General features: G+C 49.6%; 2 protein-coding genes across 3 annotated transcripts in view; one reads left to right on the top strand and one right to left on the bottom strand.

Annotated features, from left to right (window-relative positions):
- Window positions 1–25,055, bottom strand: part of LOC142579572 (uncharacterized) — a 146,274-nt gene that overhangs the window by 79,624 nt on the left and 41,595 nt on the right. For both annotated transcript variants that reach the window (XR_012827418.1, XM_075689925.1), the window contains one exon: window positions 17,239–17,340. Coding sequence is in view for 1 of the 2 variants with exons in the window: in XM_075689925.1 (XP_075546040.1) it covers window positions 17,239–17,340 (102 nt within the window). In the remaining variant the exon portion in view is untranslated. The remainder of the gene's footprint in view (window positions 1–17,238; window positions 17,341–25,055) is intronic.
- On the top strand, window positions 20,743–24,699 carry Octalpha2R (alpha2-adrenergic-like octopamine receptor). The gene has a single exon (XM_075689923.1). The coding sequence runs from the start codon at window positions 21,031–21,033 to the stop codon at window positions 22,678–22,680; it is 1,650 nt and encodes a 549-aa protein (XP_075546038.1). The 5' UTR covers window positions 20,743–21,030; the 3' UTR covers window positions 22,681–24,699.

Here is a 25,055-nt window from a genome sequence, read left to right on the forward strand (position 1 = left end):
GAGCACTTGCCCTCCGTGACTATTGCAAATGCGGAGCACTGTGTGGTGGTTATTTTCTATAATGTATAATGTAATAATAGCTGGTACACTTCCGTGAGGTTTCCGAAGATCAAGACGAGAGGCCGAAAAAAGTTTGCGAAATTCGAGGCGTGTCAGTGAAATCAAGAAAGCTTGACTTGCCCATGCCGTTCTGCCGTTCTGCGAGAATTCGCGAACCTGATTTCCGGTTGGTCTGCGGACGCGTCCGCATGGGGGCGGAATGAATAAATGATCGAGCAAAGATTCTTTTGACAAGTTTAAAGAAGCCTATTTTACTAATTTCAAGCTGGGATTGTCCACTACGCGGCGTATACCTTATTGCCCAAAAAATTAAAGGGTTGGGACTCTAAATCCTACCCCTTACAGTGTCGGCAAACATTGCTCTCCGTGAGAATGCTTCTCCAACAGAACTGCGTCAGCATATACTTATAGCGCTGTGTACTACACTTAGTTCCCAGCGCTACAGTCGCCATCACGGTGAAAATAACCGCGAAGCGCGGATACCTTGTTTCAACACTTCCACCTCTCCCTGACTCACGCAAAGCACGTCCCCTTTAATATACACCGTGCAAAGCCCACTTCGTGTAAGCGAGGAGTGGCGGGCGAGGACATAGCGCACCTGTTGCTAGTCTGCTCCCTATGCGCTCAACAAGGGCAACAGCCACGCTTCTAACTTCGAGCTCTGGCCAATCATTTACTGCCGGTTGGGACGATATTTGGACAGTGGTCAATAACTGGCCTCGAAAGTACAGATTTCGGTGCAGTGTAAGACTCATTTAATAAGTATATGGACGTGAGCTCGAAATACTACAGGGACGATTTTATGCAATGACTTTGGTTCGTTGTTGTTGCTGCATCATTTTTTTTCTTTTCATATTTTGTGTGTTTGTGTATGCGTGTGCTATGGTGTCATTCTTATTATTTCTCTTGCTTTTCTTTCTTTTTCTTTTATTCGCTTTTGAAAGCAAGTTAATTTTCCCAGAAAAATTAAAATGGAGTGGCCGGAGGCGTACTGTCTCTTAACTCCCCAGTTAGACTCCATTTAATCCTACCTATACCTACCTCCAACACCGTTATGCGATATCCAGTTTCCGACCGGGCACCCGGAACGCGATCGACTCCGTGTATAGGTATGCCCATGTGTCAGACACGAACGAATACGTCCCGCTTCTCGTTGTCTCGTGCAAGGTGCGAGTAGCTGTTTGCAAATGTGGTACACAGTCGGCAACGAAATAAACCCGGTAAACTGATAATGTGACCTCCGGAACATTGTGAGCCGTTTGACTATCAACAGGCTGATCGATCGTAGTATTTTATTTGTCCAGCAACGCATATAGCGTCGGTTTATTGCAGAAAGTGAAAGAAAGGAAAGGTTGTGCGCTGGAGTATTTCGCCGCACTTTTGGTGAAAATTTGCGGGTGCAAGTTGGCATCCGTTGGCGCAGGACAGGAGTAATTGGAGATCGCAAGGAGAGGCCTTCGTCCTGCAGTGGACATGAATAGGCTGAAGACGATGACGACGATGACGATGATGATGATTGCAGGGTGAACGCTAGACGAGCGGTCTCATGCATAATCACAGCTGTATACGTGGACGCGCCTTGAGTACTCGACCGACTTTAAAAGCGCAATCAAAATACGCGCCCTGAGCAGCTCAACATTGGGTTTTTCTCTCTTGCGAGTCTAGCTAAGTGCTAGCCGTAATGTTCCCGTCCGTCAACTTAATCACCGTGGAGAGGCGTAATAGCGCTACTCAAAGACCGTTTTAGCAAAATATGTTTAAACTAAAAAAGAAGGCAGCAAAACAAACAGCGGCCCATCTTAACAATCTCGTCAATCTTCAGTCATGCCGGCGCAGCTGGCCATGCGTTCTATATATATATCCATCGAAGTGTGTGTTAAGACTCTCCGTCCTATTTTTTTCCCCACCCTGATGGAACTGCTCCCTGTGGGTGGTCCTTCTTTCTTGCTTGCTTGTTGAGTCGCGCACGTAATAAACGATCCAACAACAACCACGACAACCAACTAGATGTATCCCCGTATGGCCTCCGCTGTACGGATACAACCGCGAAACGCCAAGGGAGGTTTCCATTGGCGCCCGAGAAAATAGACGGCCGCCTGCAGCTCGGCACGTGCCTCCTCCCTCTGCGTGGCCGCTCGTTCATCGCTCCATGACGATCAACATAAATCTCGCGCTCTTCGACTACCGCCGCCCATCCTCTTTTTTTTTTTAAATCTTTACCGCAAAAAAAAAACACATTAAATAAAGAAAAGCTTTCTCCCGTCGCTGCCGGCCCTTCCATCCTTTACTCCCTTTCCGCCCGGCCCTCCTCTTTCTCCTCCCGCGGTTCCCTTCTGTCTCGGAAGAGCGGCACACAAAGTGGCTCGAGATCAAAATTCATCCCGCCATACTCCCACCCCAGAGCGACCGCTATTTCCGCCGGACAGCCAGTTGCGCCGTTGTCCGCGGCCGCGCGTTCCCTATATTTTTCGGCGTTTTTTATTTTCTTTAAACAAACAAACAAACAAAAAAAGAATAAGCGCGACGCGCCCAGCGTCTTGCGGCCGCCGTCGCGCTACCATCGCGGCGAGATTGCATCGCTGACGAATGCATGCCTCCTCCGGGCGGACGATATTTATCGCGGACACGCTATACGCCGCGTCGCATTTGTTTGTGGACCACGCATAAAAGAGCCGTCTTCTTCTCTCTCCGAGTGTGTCTCCCTTATACTGTATGCAGCCAACTCCTTGGTTTAGTTCTCGTCCCCGCGCTGCTTCGCTTTCTCTTCCATTACCCGCTACCCGTTATATTTATCTTTTTTTTCTATCCCTGTCTCATTTCTTATTCGGAGCGGTCAAGTTCGTATATATAAAGTCGGATATATGATCTCACAAGGATAAAAGCGTGCAGTGTTGCCGTAGCTGCAGCGGGTGTCAGGGCGTATAGCCGTTATTAACATATAGATTCGTATACTGCGGATAGGCTGCGTGATCTGTATTCTTACAATGTCTTTTAACATTGCTTTCAAATTGTCTAAAATGTCCTAAAATACATTTTAAAAGGTGCCATTGACTATCTGTAGACGTGGCCTTTAATATATTGACAGCATTTTACTAACTATCTTTGCACGTTCATAACCTACGGTCATGTTATAATCATATATAGTTTATAACAACACTACGCCCACGAATTTACAACTTATATGGATTTTCATATTGTCTAGGCTGGCCCTAGCTGCATGATTGATACATGACCGGAGTAAACAGGTTACTCGTGCAAAAAGATGCCGACGAGCGAGGAGAAAGCATGAGGACACAAGCCAGATTTGCAAATGCAACCAATATTTTTTTTAAAAATGCATACAGATTTCCTACATAAGTACAATAGAGAAAGTCGGCTCCTTTTTTTTTTTTGTGTGTGTGTGTGTGTGTGTGTGTGTGTGCGTGTGCGTGCGTGTGTGTGTGTGTGTGTGTGCGTGTGTGTGTGTGTGTGTGTGTGTGTGTGTGTGTGTGTGTGTGTGTGTGTGTGTGTGTGTGTGTGTGTGTGTGTGTGTGTGTGTGTGTGTGTGTGTGTGTGTGTGTGTGTGTGTGTGTGTGTGTGTGAAAGTTGCGCGAAAGTACACCTTTGTAGATTCGTGCTGCTTACAAGTCTATTCCAACATTTCCTTCTATTATTGTACCTCCGCCTTGCGAATTTCCAATAAATGAGTTTGATTGTATTCTGTGGCGACGTTGGCGAGGTTTTACCAACTGACAAAGCAAGGGGGGTGGGGGCGTAAGTTCATACAGCGCACTAACGGTGAGGCGTCTGTTCTGCGCTATAATACGCACGCTGTCATCACAGATGAAAAACATTTCGTGCCGTGTTATTAACAACCTGAGCATACAGTCACATGGAACACCACCCATTCAGCCCTCGACCGTACTTTATTTAACTACATCTGCGTGGTGACACAGCACCAAAATTACGCTGGTGTGGTCGACACCCGTTAATTCAATCTCGGTTCATTCGTATTTTCGCTTAATTTGAAAGCACTGGAAAATCCTGGCAGGAAACCACGCATTGCTATGGAAGGAAAACTTGCATATTGTGAACGCGCAAGAACGCCTCCTCTGTTAATATTTATGATGATGATTTATTGCCATCCCCTTTGAAAGGGGGCGGTAACAAATCGTCACCTAGCGTGCATGCGTTAATCAGATATGCTATACATGCTTTTCATTCTAGCATTTCTTTTATGCATCTTTCTTCTCTTCCTCTAGATTCCAATATCTACTTTGTACCGCTACTTATCCCTGTAGCGGATGCGATCATATCAATCTATTCCCTGCTTTTTTTTTCACCAATACTCTAAACGTCTCCTGCTTATCTCAAACGCTGACCGGTTAATTTGACCACCACTGGCTTCCCCTCATGCGCGCAGCGCCTACTACAGTGAACTCTCACTTGAGTGAGCTTCAAGGGACCGAAGGAAATAGTTCACTTAACTGAAAGTTCACTAAACTGAATATTCACTAGACCAACATAAGACATGGCATACAGAGTCAAAAGTTTGAAGTGCAATTCATGGAGCAAAAGACATGGCATGCATAGTGTTAGAAATGTGTGAAATGGAATTTGTACATATCAACAAGTACAAGGTTCATAACAGTTATAATGCTGCCTTTCTCACTTAGAAAAAAATCTGTAATCTTCTTCTGCACTTATACTTTTAAAGCACAGGAAGTAACAAAACTGTCCAAAAAGTCAATTGTCGTTATTACTTAAAACTGGAAGGCTGAACAGAGCCGATGAAGAACACACCACGTGGGTTGCTTGTGTGCTCACGCGGAACCGACGAGACTGGAAAGCAAGAGACGGGACGACCACGCCACGACTAGCCAGTCAGAAAAAAACACACACCACGTGGTTTGTGATTTGACAGATCGCCGCTTCGCTCTGGCGGAATTGTAAGCGCCAGCGATGTTACTTTGTTCATGTCCTCCGAGATTACATGCTTGGTCATTTTGTGCGGGCAATCTCGGAGACTATACCTCGTTGCCGTTCGTTCTCCGCGCCGCCGCTTTGCCTTAGGGGCGCTGTAGCGCCAGCAACGTTACATTGCCGCTGGAGCGGCGGTTTGATGAGGGCGGGAATCGGTCGCGCCTGCAGTGCAGGGCGCAAAACTTCGTTCAACTGATCGTGAAAATAAGCCTTGGTCCTCTGAGCGAGTTCGTTAAACTGAAATATTCACTCTTCCGAAATTCGTTTAAGTGAAAGATTTTGCATAGAAGCCGGGGATTTTTAAAGAGTTTGTTATTCTGAAATATTCGATAAACCGTGGTTCGTACAACTGAGAGTTTACTGTAATATCTTAAGCAGACTCAGAGAGCAAATTCAGCAGCCGGCGCTACTTTTTTCCTGGGCGTGAAGTTGTTTTATTCATTTTCTTTTTAAATTTTATTTCAGTGGCTGACGCTCCTTCCGCTCATGAAGCCATTCTTTCCCACTTGTTTCCTGTTGTGTCACGCCCCAATATTCAGCACGCTTCTTCGTTCGTTAAACGTGGCGTTGCTCATCGACGTCAAGAAATAAATTATTCAGGCTCGCTCGATCTTGAAAATTATTATTATTATTATTATTATTATTATTATTATTATTATTATTATTATTATTATTATTATTATTATTATTATTATTATTATTATTATTATTATTATTATTATTATTGAACACATATACACAGTTAACAGGAAAGGGAAAGGAAGAGCAACAGGCCAAATCTGAAGACTAAAGTAGAACTCCGCAGCCGGAATTAAAGTGACGCCGCGTCGAACAGCCTCCACAATTATCAACCACATCCATGGCTAGTTCGCTATGCGGCTAATTGTGTTCTCCACGATGAGACGCCAAGTACAGCTGCACGTAATCACCGTTTCACCGGTAGTCGGTTCACAATATACACTGCTGGGCGAGTCCGGCGCCTCAGAACACTCGGTCTTTCGGCATTAAAAAATACTTGAATTTGTTCATTTTTCCACCGTTTGGTAGCTCAACCTATTCGAAAATTCAACCAAATAATGCCGTACCGCAATTAACGGCCGAATTGACTGGAGTAAACTGGAATACATTTCATAAAGACCGCGACTGAAGGAACGCTAGCTCGCGCAGTGACGCTTTGCCTAACTCATCGCTATCTGTCATCAATCAACCAAGCACGCGCACCAGCAAGTAAGCTGCCGTTAAATGCGAACGGGTTATACGTACCCGAGTAACACTGTACGTTACAGCCAATTGTTGGGCTATTATGGCCCAATCTGAGAGCATGAAACTCAACTTTGGGCTCATTTGACCCTGCTTACTTGTGTCTCTCGGAGCTATGCTGTTTAGAGAGCCTGTTAAGGTCCTTGTGATTCGCCTGCACTTTCTGAAACTATCTCAGGAGGTGATTCGCCTCGCTGTTCGTTTTCACGAGTGCACCGTGGCGCTGCCGTCGTCTGCATGTCGCTATTCGCTTCGTGTGGAGCAGGCTGCGCGCAAAACGAGAACTCGCAGAATTCCCTGTAGTTGCGGGACAGGTGGCGAAGTACCCGTGTAAGGTCGAGGGGCCGGCCAGACACGAGCAGGGAACTGTTGCTGAATGGCAACGAACTGGTTGGCGAAGTGAATCGAATTGACCTTTAGTGTTAACTTAGATCTACTGACGATTAAGCGTGTGTTCTATTAAGGCACTCTACGTAGACAGCTAATGAGACAGCTACGAAACTTAGATTGAAAGTGCGGCGCTAATGGCGACGCCATGCGGCGGTGCATTCAACTATAACGTTTTAGAAACGTTCATCAGTGCAACGGAACTACAGTCTCTTCTATAAAAAGAAAAAAAAAAGAGGCGGAAAATAACTTCCTGGTTATTGCGCTGCTGCTTTCCGGAAAATCTGTGAGTAGACTAGCTGTAGAGGATATGCACTCATTTCGATAAGAGTTAGGTTGCATACCTTGGTTCGACACAACCTCTCAAGATGTCGACGCCAGCGATGCTGCTTCCATAAACATCTTTGATATTCCGCTTTAAGTCCGCTCTGTTACTTATGTTATTCTCTACTCTGTTATTGCCCTCATCGTAGAACCGTGATCACGAGACTTATAGAACAGGGAGCATTCATACGCACGCGCGCCCTGCTCCTGAGCGTGGTATGCATGAAGGCTCCCAAACGTTGAAGCGACAGAAGTGAGAGGCGGCAACATGTGGGGCCTGCGATAAATGAACGTGTAAAGAACTTCTCACTGCAATGATTCATATCTTATTCGTACGTTGAAGTTTTAAATGCGTAAGCATTTCTATGATTACCCGACGAGAAAGCTGTCCGTCCAGCTGTGCCAGCCAGCTGTGGAAGAACGCGACGAATATCGCGCGCGCAGTGGCACAAGCACGTCTCTGTGACCACGTGACGTGTATACAACGAGGCACGCGCCAGAACTGTGGAGAAACCGTGGCTCCCGATCGGAACGTCATCAGCGCACCTGGCGCCGCCACCTGCAGTGGTTTGCTCGCTTCGTCAATTCGCATTGCACCGCCTTCCGCAGCAGTTGGTGTCGCCGCAGCGCTGTCGCATTTACCGCAATGGCGCCAAGGCGACCGCATCCGCTTGGTGAAGAAGAACGAAAACGCAGGATAACAGAGTTATCAGCGCGAATACAGATTACGCCCGAAACAAATGATCGGCGGTACGCAGAGCGGGGAATTACACCAACACGGTGCCGAACGTAATAAACAAAAGGAACGAAGCCGTGCCGACGACGCCCGATACCGACGTTCCAGGGAAAGCTGCATACATTTCCTTCGTCTCCTACATCTCCCTCGTCATTTCACCCCACGTCCTCATTCACTGCGGGCTCTTTTTAACACGAGTGAACATTGCTTCTACTTGCTTCCCTTACGTCGTCTCGTGCAGGTCGCACTTAACAGTTCGGCGTTGAAACCGCGCTTTTACGTTTCACGATTCTTTCGCGGTCGTTCTCGCAATTATACCAAACACGCCAGCGCACGATGGCTCAACACCACGTCGCTACTACGAAATGCTTGCACATCATTCAGATAAGCTCACTGAGGAGATTCTACGTACAATTTTGTTTTTCTGTCTGGCGTTCCAGCCCGGCTTTCTACACTATATACTTCTCCACCACTGTGCATAGCTTTGCAGTATAACCAACTCATTGGTTGAGCCAATCTTTACATTTGTAATATATATGAGAACTCTTATATAGCAGTTAGCAGACCTCTTCAACAGAGAGAGGTCTGCTTAACTGCCTGTGCGGACGCAAATGTTTCTCAGTGGCGAAGCAATGTTCCCGTATTTAATTTGCTTCCGACTGCGCACCTTGGGAAACTACTGTGGAACGCGATTATTTTCGAAGTGCGGTCGTACCACAGAGCTTAATGCGCGAGACGTATCCCCCATTAGCGGCCGCACACGCTGTGGCTTCTGCGAACGGTGCACCGTTTTAACGACACGGAACACCGCGTCCCGGCCCGTCTGAACCAATCTCCGTCTCTTTGTCCCCTCTTTGTTGTGTCCCAGTCGTCGTCCGGGAGCTTCACGTTTCGCCGGCGCCCCTATAGATGGGCGCCTCGAGGGGAAGTACCGCCGATAAGAGCGCGTCATCGCTACGAGATTGAAGTCTCGTCTTCGCTCAATGTTTATCGCTTTCTCTTCCTCCTATGCTTCATTCTTGTTCTTTTATCGTTGCTCCCGACTTTTTTGGTGTCGTCCGGTCCCTCCTTTATCCAAAAGTATCGCCTTAAGGGGACTCTAAAGAGGGGAACACGGCACAAGCGTGGCCGATTACTTTTTTCGGCACTCCTTGTCCCTTTCTTCGGCGAAATTATTGATAATAAATAAATAAATAAATAAATAAATAAATAAATAAATAAATAAATAAATAAATACTGGATATTATTCGATAAAGTTAGGATGCTTTATTTTTTTAATATTGCCCACAAATTTCGAAGCTGAAGGCATGTCTGTGCGATGTCTAATATGTTGCGCTCTGTTCCCACAGTTCCCATAGTCATTGCTCAGAGATCTGTATCATCTGCCAAATGAAATTCTCCTTTGATTCAGAATGCCAGGAAGCTCCTTCTTCCTCTTTTGCACAACAGCACCAAGAATTGTGATCACCATACGGCCGCCGGAATTGCTTCTTGTGACTCCTCCTCTTGAATTTCTAAAAGCTGTCACCTCTCACCTCCTTTGTCGTCTTCATTATGTTTCTTTCTTTCTGTCTTTCTTTATTTCTTTCTGTCGTTCTTTTCTATTAGAGACTTAGCTCAGTTACAAGCGCTGCTACATTCTGTGTGGTCACGGAAAGCTGCTATGGGAATTTCAAGATGGCGTCGCCCCTCGAGCTTTGGTTTTAGGGATCGAGCTTGCTATGCAAGCAGTCACCGGCATCAATTCTTTCACACTTCTACGCGTTTTTCAACATTTGCGGTAACCGTCTTGTTGCTACAGCTACACGCAGTGACGTGCTATTGGTCGTTGGATTAACACTTATGTAAAAGACTTGGCGCTGTGAAGAATCTAGCAAAAGCAAAAGCAGCACTGAATCGTATGAATCCCTGCCCCTTCGTAGAAGATAATACTAATAACAAAACGTAATCGTTATAAAGAGAAGTTTTTAACCCACCTACGTCGCCAACGTCTACGCGTGCAAAAACACAGACGTATATATACCTACCCACTCACCCCTGTAAAGTCGGAGTGAGGTGACTCCTCAAATCTTGCTGGATGTATATATAGTGTTTCTCTTTTCGCACACGGTGTGCGCAAAGAAGGCGTTACTTCCGGCTTAGAAGTTGTAGTGAAAAGAAACCACAGAAGTACAGGTAGTTAACCCTTCTGTTAACTAACGATGCTTTAGCGGCGCATATACTAGCTGACGTGAAAGCTAGCTCGTGGCTGTTCAACATTCTGACGTTAGCCCACATAGCAAGACTTCCCGCATGGTTGCTTGTCCTTTTTTTTTCTTGTAATCATTCTTTCTTTTTTTATGTTAACGCGAGATCGAAGTGTCCCTTGCTGTAAGTGCATGCGAATGAATCGCGCCCGCAACGACGGGTTGACGTCAAGGATCAGGTAGCAAGAACAGCTGCCAGTTACAGCTGCAGCATTTCAATGCAGACAGAATGCGGAAAACGCTGACATATGCGGGCGCTTGTGTGAACGATAACCCTTTCTGGTATAGTGATTCCTGTTGGAATCGCAGCGCCTCACGAGTTATATTTGGCCAACGGAAAAGCCGAGGTGAGGACTCGTGTGACCATTTGCGGTGGCCAATCCGATTGCATTTGTGTCGTCCACTCTCTTCTGCCTGTTGTCTCTCAATCTTTGTGTGTGTGTGTGTGTGTGTGTGTGTGTGTGTGTGTGTGTGTGTGTGTGTGCGTGTGCGTGTGCGTGTGCGTGTGTGTGTGTGTGTGTGTGTGTGTGTGTGTGTGTGTGTGTGTGTGTGTGTGTGTGTGTGTGTTTCTACACGACGTCAGGAAAATATTTTTCTCTGTGGCATGTGACATCACGAGAACGTCGATGACGCCAGGTCCGGCATTTCGAGACCAACTTTCGAGTATGTTATGGCTTCCGTATACCTTCATACTTGGTAAGAGGCACCCTTTTATTTGAGAGAAGCTTACGGTATGTGATTTCTAGAATTTTGCAAAAGTAATATTTGCTTCTTTTGATGTTGTGCACAGTCAAATTTATTTCCTTTGGGCTACTGAGAGGTTCTTCCAAACCCGATCTTCTTAACCTTTTCAGTATTTTCTAGTTACCTGTGTCATTTTCTCATCATCTTGTTACGGGGATGTTGCGAGTATAGAAAGACTATATTGTGACGTCACAGTAAGAGCCGACCTTTGTTGAGCCTGAGAGACGCGGCAAAAGACCCTCGGCACAGTCCACTATGATGATGCGACTACCCGCACGATGAAGAAGAGGAGCACACACATGATGATAACGTACAGATGATGAAGAAGTGCACTATAAATGCCGACACTAATTCCCCCGCGCGAGAGCGGCCATCATGGCCGCAGCCTAGAGGTACGGGGAACGGCGCGTGAAGGGCTTTATACGAGAAACGTGGGCTACTTCGGTAGAGCGGCAACGGCGGCCAGTTAAGGGAACAACAGGGGTCACACGATAATTAACGGGAGAAGTCATTTCCAGGACCGTGTATGGGCCAATAAATTGGGGCTGAAACTTCTCACACAACCCAGGAGTGCGAACTGGTGTACATTGCAGCACTTCATCTCCGGGCTGGTAGAAAACTACGCGATGAGATGCGCCATAATGATCCTTGCGATCCTGTTGTCTGGCTTCGGTATTGAAGCGGGAATGCTGGCGACAATGGTCAAGGCGGGAAACATTCTTCGCAGGAAGATGGAGATGGACTGACAGGGGCAGAAAAGAAAGAAACGTCGAGGAAGGAACTGGGCGAACGGCCATAAAAAAGGCAGAACGGCGAGTAACCGGTTGTGCGTTGAACGGTGGTGTTATACGCGAAGGGGACGAATGGCAAAATTGGGTCCCAGTATCTGTGATCTGGTTGAATATAGGCAGCTATCATGTCAGAGAGCGTACGATGAAACCGCTCAGTCAGGCCGTTGGTCTGAGGATAGTAACCTGAAGTAGTCTTGTGAGTTGTGCCAGAGGCTCTGAGCACTCCGCCTACCAGTTCTGAAAGAAATGTCTTTCCGTGGTCGCTCAGAAGGACGGGAGGGGCGCCGTGACGCAGGATTATGGCTTGAAGAATGAAGGCAGCAACTTCGGAAGCAGATGCTGAACTGACACAAGCTGTTTCGGCATAGCGCGTGAGGTGATCGACGGTTGTAACTATCCGTCGACTACGGGCTGGAGTCATGGGAAGTGGTCCATAGAGATCAATGCCAACAACCTCGAATGATTCCGCCCGGCAGTACGCCTGATGTTGGCCGCTTTCGACGCTGACAAATGGCGCAGGAAGAGACGTATCTCGCCATACTGGTAGACAGGCCAGGCCAGTAGAAGCGACTTCTTATGCGGTCGTAAGTTTTCTGGATGCCAAGGTGACCAGCAGTCAAATCGTCACGAGAGGCCTGAAGGACACGAGCACGAAGGCAGCGAGGCAGTACGAACACCCAGCGTTGTCCGTCAGGATTATGGATATGGTGGTAGAACACGGAGTTTTGTAGCTTGAATTGTGTTAGCTGTCTACGGAGCCTGGCGTCAGGCGGGCGCAAAGCTCCACGAAGGCGGTCTATAATACGTCGACAGTACGAATCGGCGAGTTGTTGAGACGAAAATGGTTCATGGTAGTCCGAAGTGAGATGGTAAAGAGTGGCGAGATGATTTCCAAGTCATATTCTTGCAGACGAAGAATCCAGCGACCAAGACGTCCTGACAAGTTCTTGAGTGGGGAGAGCCAACACAAGGCGTGATGGTCCGTAACGATGGTAAAATGCCGGCCGTGGAGATAAGAGCGAAACTTCGGGACGGACCAGACGACAGCTAGACATTCTTGCTCGGTGATGGTATAGTTCTTCTCGGCAGGTGTGAGTCCGCGGCTTGCATATGCGACGATTCTCTCACGCAAAGAGGTGTCTCGTTAAAGAAGAACAGCACCAATTCCATGGCTGCTAGCGTCCGTGTGCAAGATTGTGGGTGCAGTCTCATCAAAATGTCACAGGACAGGTTCATATGTGAGGGCGCCCTTCAGCTGGTCAAAGGCAAATTCACATTCCGGTGACCACACGAAGGGAGCACCAGAATGAAGTAGATTGTGTGAAGGAGCAGCTACAGAGGCGAAGTCGCGTATAAATCGGCGAAAATAGGGAGCGATGCCAAGGAAACTGCGTAGTTTTTTGGTCTTTTCTTTTCGAGGAAAGCAAAGCACAGCCGAAATTTTGTCAGGATCAGGTCAATACCATCCTTGCTCACCAATCTGACCTAACACCTTGATCGTCTTGCTTCCAAACGGCACTTTTTGGTGTTGAGCTGAAGACCAGCGTTAGCGAGACATGTGAGAACCTCGTCCAGACGTTGCAGGTGCTGGGCAAATGTCGATGAAAAAATAACGCTATCGTCCAGATAGCACAAGCATGTTTTCCACTTCAGGCCGCGGAGAACAGCGTCAATCATGCACTCAAAAGTTGCGGGAGCATTACAGAGGCCGAAGGGCATGACGTTGAACTCGTAAAGGCCATCTGGGGTTGCAAACGCTGTCTTTTCTTTGTCCTCATCGTGCATCGGAATTTGCCAGTAACCTGAACAGAGGTCCAGGCTGGAGAAGTACTCGGCACCTTGCATAGAATCGAAGGCATCATCAATGCGAGGCATAGGGCATCCATCCTTGCGCGTAACCTTGTTGAGCGTTCAGTAATCGACACGAAATCGCACGGAGCCATCTTTCTTTCGGACCAAAACGATGGGAAAGGACCAAGGGCGCGGATTATCTCACGTTGCAACATGTCGGCGACATTTTCCTCAATAATCTTGCGCTCGGCTAGAGGCACCAGATACGGCCGGCGACGGACGATGGATGTGCCGTCTTTCTGAATTCGATGCGTCGTGACGGAAGTCTGACCCAATGTCGAAGAATGGGCGTCGAATGAAGTTTCATGCGTCTTCAACAAACTAAATAACTGTTGCGTCTGCGAAGGGGTGAAGTCAGGGCTGATTACAGCTGCAACAGCGGAAGTAGAGGGAGAATGTCCAGCGTAAGTGATTTCAGGGAGAGCCGCCTTCAGGAGAACGACACAGAGAGGCTCGGAATCAACAACGCAAGCCAAGGTGGTGCCTTTAGGAAGGAGAATTTTCTCGGGTGTTGTGCTCCTTGCGGCGAGAAGTGCAGACTCATTGTCAAATCTAACTAGGCCTGATACAATGGCTATCCCTTTTGTGAAACAAAGCGCAGAAGGTAATACTAACGCATCTCCATGGTCGATGACGTCGGACGTGATGGTCAGAATTTGCTGACAGCCTGGAGGTAGCACGGTAGCTTCTGCAGCGAACAGACGAAGTTGCTTGCACTTTTCTTCGCTAAGCGAATAATCGGTGTCGGTAATATGTACGACACGTTACCCACAACAGATAACAGCAGAAGCAGAGGCAAGGAAATCCCATCCTAAAATGAGCTGGTGGAGCATGGCGACAGCCCAGCAAATTGTACGTGGTGGATAATGCCGTCGATCATTACACGCACCGTACAAAACGCGAAAGGGCGCATAAAGTCCCCTTGAGCTGCAATCAGCAGTGGTCCATCGTAAGGCGTTGTAACTTTCCTGAGACGCTTACACAAATCAGCATGCATAACAGATAAAGTAACACCAGTGTCCACCAAAGCTTCAACTTGCACACCCTCAACGAGCACAGAAATCATATTACAAGGGCGCGCTGGAGGAATTGTAGTCCTGTCGGTAAATTCCGTTTTTCCTCAGAAAACTGCATTACTTAGTTTTCCGGGCGACGGTGAGGGGTGAACGTGGCAGGCCGGAGCAGTGACGAGGAGCGGCGGAAGGGCGAAGGTGAGCGGCGTCTGGTGCTGCGGTAACCATTCGGTGTCTCGGTTGTTGCGGGCGGAGATGTGGAACGGCGCGGAGGGGATGCGTAACGCCGGTTTTGAGAAGTGGCCCGACCAGAATACGCATCGCGTTCACTCATGTCGTACCCGCGAAGCTCATCTTGTTGGCGCTTGCGGCAAAAACGGGATATGTGACCGCAATAACCACAGTAATGGCATATAGGATGAGATAGTCACCAAGGTGGTTAGTAGGGCCCACTCGATACGCTGGGAGATAGTGCGGTCAGATGGGGCGATGAAGGCTCAAGTGGTATTGAGGGGACATTGGCCGGAGGAGCGAAGTACCAACGTGCGCGTATGTGGGTAGAGTCAACGTTGAACGGACGCTGGTTGGAGGCGCGGTAGCAACCAGGGCGTATGTTGGTAGGGGACGAGAAGCAGGAAGGTCAACATGCGCAGAGCAAGTCGTGGACGCAAGCTCCTCCTTGATGACGTCGCGCAACGCTGCACCAGAAGGCTGAGGAGGAAGGACCAACGGTGATGGAAAGCCAAGTGATTGAAGTTCCTCACGGATAATCGCCCGAATCATGACACGCAGGTCAGGGTCCTCCGTAGGACGGTGTCCGCAGTCTGGCTGCAAGCGTACGGACTCGAGCTCGTCGAGGTGCTGGCATGTCAGCGACGCTAGCCGGGTTCCTCACGGCGAGCGAGTTGAAGGCCACAGTCCCAGTGCATTAAAAGATATGACGTACCCTGTCCGACTCAGCCATCGCATCATTGACACGGTGACTGAGTGCAAGCACAACCTCGATGTACGATGTGTAGGACTCACCGGAGTGTTGTTTGCGAGTATCAAGAGTTTTATTCGCAAGGGCGGAGCGAACCGCCGGCTTCCAAATACTTGTCGAAGCTGCCGCTTGAAGGCGGTGCAATCGGAGAAATCAATCTCATGGTTGACGAACCAGGTCTTCGCCACACCCGTCAGATAGAACGAGACATGGCGGAGCTTGAGTAGGTCATCCCACCGATTAACAGAGCTTACGCGCTCGTAATCGTCCCCCCAGTCCTCAACATCTTCACCGCGAAGAGCAGCGAACAGATGGGGATCACGCTGCTGGCCGCTGATGATCAGAGAATGTGCGGCTTGCGGTGGCGAGATGGTTACGGTAGAAGCGCCAGGCTGCTCGTCCTGCGACATGCTGGCGGACAGTCGGAACAAGCGGCGACCTGAACCAAGCTCTAGGGAGTATGCCAGGCGTGCAGAGGACGGGGAATCAAGAAGCTCTTCCAGCACTTGTGACGTCAAAGTAAGAGCCGCCCTTTATTAAGCCTGAGAGACGCGGCGAAAGACCCTCGGCACAGTCCACTATGATGATGTGAATACCCGCACGATGAAGAGGAGCTGACACATGATGATGATAATGTACAGGTGATGAAGAAGTGCACAATAAAGGCCCACACATAGCTGGTGATGTAGCTGGCGACGGTGACGTTGGAGGCGGCAACGACGTTGGTCCCGCGTGCTCACCGTCATTCATTGTGCGGACGGTGATGCGACGTCCACTGTGGAGCTCCGTTTCCAGCCGTGGTACTCCCCACCTCCACCAATATGTTACGGAAATGTTGCGAGTATAGAAAGACTATATTTACAATATATATACAGGCTGAGACAGAGTAGTTAAGATGGCTGGCTACCAACAACACGCAGCAGCCAGCGTCTCCGATCTTCTTCGTCCTCTCTTCTTTCATCCTTACGTAACAATATTAAACGCCTTATCACGTCTCTGGAGGTCCGGACTGGGGCCGTAGTGATCCTTTGGGACGAATAAATCTTATTTCTTTCTCTCTCTCTCTCTCTCTCATAAACCCACCGCGGTAGCTTAGTGGCTATGGCGTTGCGCTGCTTTGCACGAGGTCGCGGGTTTGATCCTGGCTGCGGCGGCCGCATTTCGATGGGGTAGAAATGCAAAAACGCTTGTCTTTAGGCGCGCGTTACAGAACCCCAGGTGGTCAAAACTAATCCGGACTTGTCCACTACGGCTTGCATCATAGTTTTATCATGAAGTTGGCTCGTAAAACCCCAGAGTTCATTCAACTACGTCTCTCTCACCTAACGATTATATGCACACATATATTATACCGGAGCGCTGGGAGACGTGGATGATAACAACTTCGGTAGCGTCGTCTTGGGACGCCATGCTCTGTCAAACACTCAGAGCTCGCATGCAATGAGAAGCTAATATAAAGTCGTATTGCTGTCGTAAATTTGTTCACATAAGTGATTGACACGAAAACCATAACTGATTCTTTTCTTTTTTGAGAGGCAGCCTACAATGAATACAATGAAGAGATACAATGAATGTTTCTAAAGAATTGTGGTAACGCAACATCTCGTCGCGTAATCTTGCCGACAGTGACATAATCATCACGAAAATATTTCGTGTCTTCTCCCTCTCGAAAAGGAGAAGCCGCAGCGCACAAGAACGCGTCGAACGCGTCACCGGATCTTGCAGTCGTTGCCGCCCTTTTCTACGCATGCTTTCTCCAATTACCGAACAACTACTATATACAGGGACGTATAGAACCAAGACTAGATGCTGCTTATCTCAGCTGTTCCCACAGCCGTTGGTCTTTGCACTATGTTATTCAAAAATAAAGTGCGCGACCCACCTGCAGACCGAGGACTTGATACTTGGCCCGTACTGCTCTCCTGTGTGTAAACTTCCTCGATGTAGCTTCGCTGCTCGTTCTTGTCTACTCCTCCGAAGCACTCTGCAGTCAAGTTTGCAAGGAGGCATGTGAGCTCCTTATGCGGCAACACGGCTTTCCCCAGTTTTAGACTACTGAATTATATACAAACACTCAGCCTTCATTGCTTTCGAAAATGTCACGCGGTATAAGCGCGACGTTTCTTTCATTGTGAGAGCAAGCTGTACGTGATGTTTTCATTGGCTCATGAAGACAGAGAGAGAGTGAGAGAGATGCTCTCTAATAGATCCTGGAAAGGTTTACCTAGCGGCATGCCTAGCATGCTACTGCAAATGAACAGAATGAAACATGAAATGATGCGCGGAGTTCTCAACAAAGATACACAACAGACACAAAACACAACACTTAACAGTCGGCTAAAGTGACCCATTAAGGCCTCTAAGGAAACACAAAAGCATCTTGGTTGCGCTAAATGCACAGGTCGCGCTATACCGTTGCATGCCTTAGCTCAAGGGATGACAGACAGTATTTGTTGAGTGCGGTCATTAAGTCAGTTCTCTGTAGTGTAATTAGTCTATAAGCGCAGATTAAGTGGACTACGGCTTCCCGCGCTTTGCCCGCAGAGAACTCTGGCGACCTTATCCGTTTGATATTAAGTAGGAAATATTTTGTTTTTGCCGTGTTTAGACGAATACGGTGTAAACCTGCCAGATCGTGCCTGTTAAGGTCACATAGCATTCGAAACTCGCCCATAAAATCACAAGTGCAACTGGGCCCGTAATCTTGCCTGAAGCCTTTTATGCGTCATATGTGCCTCCGAGAGATGTGATCACGTAAAACTTTACTTTAAATAAAAAGTTATACATAGCGCTTGCACTGGTTCATGTGGTCTTTTCTAAAGCATCTTCTGTGTCATATGTGCAATGAAAAAAACAACAACAACAAAAAATGGTTTGTCAGGTGGAAGAAAAACGACGACTGATGAGCAAGAGCACGCGCGTGAACGCCGCCGTGTGCAACAGACCCCTGTACTTGCTGTCGCAAGCCTGGTTCCTTTCCTTTTCTCCTTTCTTTTTTTTTTTGTTGCTCTCTCGCGTACTGCCTCGAAAGTTCGCGCATATAGCAAACGTCAGCGCGGCACGTCGAATGCACACGGCGATCGAACAATGCCTTCCACTGTCAGGAGAACAAATTTTGAAGCAACTAGAGTGCGATGCAGCTCGGAAAGCTCGCGCACGCACGACAATTACAACTATAGTCACCGTTCAATAACGAGAGACGACGCATGCAAACTCAGTCTATTCCGTGAATGCAGGTACCATTTGTATAGCTGAACCTGTCACCTCGAGACGCTAGTGCGATGCGACGAAGTAGCCATGCGAGGGAAATTGACTGCGCCGCTTTCATTACCCAGTGAGATAAATGTTACGGTTACTGCAGTAATCCTGCCACATCAGATTAATATATGCGACACTATTTGTTACGCACTAGGTCACCCTTTATGTAACCTATCGCATAGCGAGTGTACTTGAAGTACTTTTTCACAGCATGATACTGCCAGCGTTGCTGGAAGGAAATTGTGGTATGAATGAAGAAAGAATGGGAAGGCTGTTCTTTTAGGTATTCATGAGGCTTTAATCCGCTCTTCTATTATCAGTTCACGATGTTTACTTTGCGCTATAGCAGCAGGCTTGGCAGAACTGTTAAATATTATAAGCAACGGTCGAACATGCATACGTCAATGTATTATAGCCAAATGCTGACAACGTAAACCACGGTAGAACTATCTGGACGGTAGTGCCCCAATTTCATTATTAAACCTCATCGTTGTCTTCTGAAAATCAAAAATATTTAGTCGCGCCGACGAGTTTTGGGTTGCACTGTATATGGTACATTCGCTTGGTGCTAGCATGTGAAACAGCCAGAAGATACTCGTACTGCGAGGCCAACACGTTTCAAACGTGGCACGCATCACACACGCAACTTAAAATAGTATTTACGCACATTACGCTAAACGTGTAAACAGAATTGATGTGACGTATCACCTGTTTGTTTCACTGGTGCCTAGTGCGTAAACTAACGCGATGATGTGTTGCTGACCGAGCTTCTTTAAAGCGATATGAACGCTTCTAAATTCTCAGGGGGTTTTATTCAGCCTCAGTGAGTAGCACGTAAATATATATATAATATACACGTGACGCCTGCGGCAAAAAAGGATTTTCCGCAACCGCCGCCAAGGTTTCTGAGTGGTGGCGCTGGCTATAACACTCCCAAGGTTAGTTGTAGTAAAACATAAATACCCAAGAAAGTGGATGGGGAAACGGCGCCGCGGTAGCTCAGTTGGTTAGAGTATCGCACGCGTAATGCAAAGACATGGGATCGTTCCACACCTGCGGCAAGCTTTTCTTTTTTTCAGTCACTTTCATTCTCATTAATTTACCATTTCTTTAATTGAATTAGCAAGTACAAGTAATTTCGCCTATGTTGTCCTTGGCTTAACCCCCTGTCGTCTCGTTATATATATATATATATATATATATAATATATATATATAGATATGCACCTCGTAAACCATTCAAAGTTTACAGTTCGGATATCTGTAGCTGCAGGCATTCTTTTTTTCTAGAGTGTTTACGTGTCAAAACCATAATTAGAGGCACGCCGTAGTGAGGGATTCCGGATTAATTTTGACCACATGGGGGTCTTAAACGTGCCCCTAATGCGCGGGACACGGGCGTTCTTTAATTTCGCCCCTGTCGAAATGCGGCCGCCACTGCCGGGATTTGTTCCCACGACCTCGTGCTTAGCAGAGTAGCATAATAGTGTAGCTGTAGGCATATAGGCATATATGCATATATGTAGGGATATATCGTTACGGAGAAATCACCGCCAACATAATCAGCATTGCACCCGAGTGACGTGTGACGTCACGGTGCGAATATCTATGTGAAGCCGAAAGACGTGCAGTCTTGGTGAATGAAGATCTCAAAAGTGCAGCTGGAAACATTATATATATATATATATATATATATATACCGTCATCTCATATACGGCACATAATTCATAAGACCTTTCCCAGCCTAATAATCCCAGCCTTTTATTCCCGCGTCAACAGCATTGTCTCTCGTCACTCCTAAGTTTAGGTTCGCCATGTGTGCATTCGAAATCTGAGCAGACTATTCCGATATCGACGTCTTCGAGAGTAGGGAATAAGAGTATACATAGAACGCATTCTACGAGGGCCTCTCGACATGAGGCCGCTCTGTGAGGCGCTATATACACGAGGAGCCCGAACAAGCGTGCGTGACATCCGCGAGATCTCCATCTTCTTTTACACTCCACGTAGGTCTCGTGGCGGCGTACCGGTAGGTTGGCGATAGCGCACTCCCACGTTGGAGAGACCAGCAGGTGTTCGGTTCTCGTGCTCCCTGCCGGCGGCGCTCGCGTGCTCGCAGCTGACGACTGCGCGTGTTGCTTTCGCAGGCGGAGGGCGCGAACCTTCGTCGGCGGACCAGAGGCGGCAAGCGGGCCCTTGGAGGAGGAGAGCGGCAGCCCGCGGATCGCGCGGCGGGGACCTCTGCGGCCGGCGGCACACCGAGCAGCAGCGGCGGCGTGGCCGGCCCCCGGTAGCCGGGCGGCGGCCATGCCCGTGACGCCCTGCGGCGGCAGCAGCAGCGAGCGGCCCTGCTGCCGTCTGCTGCGGCAGCAGCGACGACGACGAGACGAGGCGGCACAGGGGCCCGTGCGGCGGCCATGAGCAACGGCAGCAGTACGGCTAACCTGAGTTGGCTTGACGGCGTGGCGGCGCTGAACGCGACGCTCGACGGCAATGACTCGGCGGCGGCAGACGACGAGGGCGGCGGGTGGCCTCTGGTGCCCGACGACCCGTGGGACGGGTCGCCCTACCCGAGCCGCTACTCCAAGCTGAGCTTCGTGGTGACCGCGTTCGTGGTCACCTGCATCATGATCCTCATCGTTGTGGGCAACATGCTGGTGTGCATCGCGATCGCCACCGAGAAGACGCTCAAGACGATCCAGAACTGGTTCATCGCCTCCCTGGCAGTGTCCGACTTCCTCATCGGGCTCATCATCATGCCCTTCTCGCTCGCCAAGGAGCTGATGGGCTACTGGATCTTCGGCACGCTCTGGTGCGACGTGCACGCCGCACTGGACGTGCTCATCTGCACCGCCTCCATCAACAACCTGTGCCTCATCAGCCTGGACCGATACTGGTCAGTCACGCACGCCGTCGAGTACCTCAAGAAGCGCACCGCCTCGCGAGCCATGGCCATGATATGTTTCGTGTGGCTCCTGTCGGCGCTCATCTCGCTGCCTCCGCTCGTCGGCTGGAAGAAGTCCCAGCAGGCCTCCGACTACCCCCAGTGTTCCGTGTCCGAGGACGTCGGTTATGTGTTGTACTCGGCCCTCGGGTCGTTCTATGTTCCCGCGGTCGTCATGGTGTTTGTGTACATCAGGATATTCCTGGCGGCCCGCTCGCGCGCGCGCCGGCACGTCAAGAAGCAGGCCCGGCACGTACCAGAGCTCACGAACGATCCGGTGCGCGACAAGTCGACGACGACCACGACGACGACGTGCACCAGCTTCAGCAACCCGAGCCCGCCGGACTCCTCGGCGGCGGCGCACAAAATGAACGGCGGCGGCAGTGGCGGTGGCGGTGGCGGCGGCGGGGCGCAGCGCAGGGGCATCCTGCCCAGCGCCGCGCCGCAGATCATCATCGAGACTCCCGAAGAACCGAGCTCGGCGCCGCCGTCGCCCCCGTTGCCGTCCCGCCGCCAGGAGGGCCTCGGCGGGCTCAGGGCCCCGGAGGTCGGCCTCCGCGCCGACGACTCCGAGGCGGCGCCGCTGCAGGGCTCGCACGACGCGCCGGGCTTGCTGAGCGCGCCGCAGACGCGGATCGCGCGCTCCCCTTACGGCTCCACGCTGTCGCTCAATGAGCGCGACGAGGACAGCGAGCTGTGCGAGTCTTCCAACGCGGCGGGAGGAGAATCCTCGGGCGGCAGCGGCGGCGGCACCACCGGCAAGCGGGGCGGCCGCCCCACACCGACCTCCAAGCGGCGGCCGGCGCCCCCGCAGGGACTGACGTACGCAGTGGCGCGCCACACCCCGTCAGACGCCGAGCGCCACAAGCGCAAGCTGGCCAAGGCCCGCGAGCGCCGCGCCACCATGATCCTGGGCCTGATCATGGCCGCTTTCATCCTGGCCTGGCTGCCCTTCTTCGTCCTCTACGTGCTGGGCGCGCTCTGCAAGCGCTGTGACATAAGCGGCACGGTGTTTGCGGTCGCCTTTTGGCTCGGCTACTGTAACTCGGCCGTCAACCCAATCATCTACACCATCTTCAACCGAGACTTCCGCAAGGCCTTCCGCAAAATCCTCTTCAAGTGATCCTGCGCCGCCGCTGCCGCCATCCGGCCCGGCGCTGCTGTCTTCCACGGCGCCGCCTGGCCCGCCACTGCCGCCGGCGCGGCGCAGCCTCGCCCGTCGAAGGATCCCCGCCGCCGCCGCTGAAAACCCCGCTCTGCCCGCCGCTCCTAATCCTCGTTGTTTACCATTGGGAGCCTCCACCACGAACCGAGAGAAGGCGCTCCGTGCGTGTGAAGCGCCCGCTCGCCAAACGGAGTCCGCCTTCCGCGCGCGCCCAGGGACCTGTCCACGCCGTCTGTGGCCTGTGCGTCTCGCGCATCGACAGTCCAGCCGCCACCGCGCGCACACGCAGAGAGCACGCGGCGTGAAACACCGAGTGCTGCTGTGCCGTGCTGTGCTCCGCGCTGCGCACACATGCCACGACCGCACAACTGTGTATACATGTTTGTTAACTGCCGTAGCACCGCGCTATCCCTGCACTAACCCCACGCGACCCGCCCTACTTATGCTACGGCGACGACACCACCCCATTCTACTCGTCGTATCTACTTTGCTCGGACTGTGGCGCTCGGGGTGGGTGCCGTTCCAAGATTCGATGAGGAACAATATCCGCCGCTAACTCTCGTTCCCGCAGTTCTTTTCTCTTCATGGAAGTGTCGCGCATCGGCGCTTCCCAAAGGCCTAGCAACACGCACAATACACACGCAGACAAAAGAAACACAAATCGAGTTACGCAGCTGTTGTTGTTCTGGATGAAATGTATCCCGGTTGTACATGAAATGCCTCTAGCTTCGGGGCAGGCTGCCCGTTCGTCAAGTAGCAGGGCCAGGTTCGCTTGTTCATAGAGTGTACGCCAGCAGCCGGATGAAACGACATAGTGTGGACATGCAAAGCCTGGCAGCAGAATTCGTTGACTCGAATCGTTCTTGCGCCACCGGTGTTTAAAGCGCACAGCGGTGACCTTGCACAAATCGGCGCGCAACATGGTGGCGCGCTGTTGTCGAAAATCAGTTGTGGTAACCACGCACCTAACAATGCCGTACGTAACTTAACTGTCCTTTCTGTAGTTAGGGCACTACTGACAAGGTGGCTTCTTTTCGTCTGGCTGCTGGAGTATAGAGTGTCCTTTGGTGCCAGTGCTTTTAAGATCATGTTCGTTTCATCCGTTGACGCTTCGTGCTTTTTGAGATGTTGAAGTGGACCGTACACGAACAGAAACAACCGAAGGACGTTCTCGACACCAGATGCAAGGCAAGTTTACATACCAAGCCTAAAGAATACCGAAATGCTTTATGCTGTGCGAACTCGGACAGAAACACACACACACGCCCAGACACACACATGCAAGCACAGCGAGCGCTCCTAACACACACGCACACAAAGGCCCACACACACACACGCACACACACACGCACACACACACACGCACACACATACACGCGCACACACACACACGCATATAATATATAACTTACTGAGCGGTCACTGTTTCTCATGAGCTGACACATATATATTATAAAGCAGCCGAGGTGTATATATTGCTACTTAATGCGATGAATGTCGCGCTGTTCCAAACATTTATAAACGTGATCTTCTGAGAGAGCTTCCCGAGGGCGAGAACATTGCATGCTTTTCTCTTCTTTTTCTTTTCCTTTTTTTTTTCTTTGCAACGGCGTCGTCTACGTTGTTTTCTTTCTCCCCTATATGCGGGGTCACTCAAGCGTTGTACTCTCTATTAAGGCACACTAAATGCACAATAATAAACACCAAAGTTTCACCTTCACCATTCCCTCCCATTGAAGTCAGCAGACTACAACACACGCATCGTAGAGCGATCAAATAGAGAGAGAAAAAGATCCAACAAAGCAATGCGTGCCACCTTTTTGTCAGTTTTATCTTGACTCTATTACGTAAAATAGAATTCTTGTGTCTAATTTGCTACTGGTTTAGCTGTAGAATTTTTTTGTACATTGCCCCCCCCCTTTCTTTTCTTCTCATCACTCGAAAAAGTACCAGTCATTAAAAAAGCATCCAAGGCGAGCACTTGTGTCGCGTCAGGATGATTCTTAGCAGCGCATTTCGAGAAAAGAAGAGCTGCTGTCGCTACTCTGCAGTGTTTATTGTGCAGTGAAGTGTCACTAACAGCGAGATTATGACGGCACAGTCGCCTTTCTGGCAATGAGCTTTGCTTGTTAAAGAAAAAAGGAAGAAAATGATGTCGGCAGCGATGCACCATCCTTCCTGACGTATTGATTCAACACGAAAAAGCAAATATTATAGCGTACTTGACAGCGTGAATGGGGACCTTGAACTGGGAACGTTCAGATCTGCGATTACCATTCAAGAGCGGTTCTGTTTTAGCGAAACTCGTTTCATAATTTGCAAGTGCGCTTCTC

This window comes from Dermacentor variabilis, chromosome 4, assembly GCF_050947875.1.
Source record: "Dermacentor variabilis isolate Ectoservices chromosome 4, ASM5094787v1, whole genome shotgun sequence".
NCBI classification, from domain to species: Eukaryota; Metazoa; Arthropoda; class Arachnida; order Ixodida; family Ixodidae; genus Dermacentor; species Dermacentor variabilis.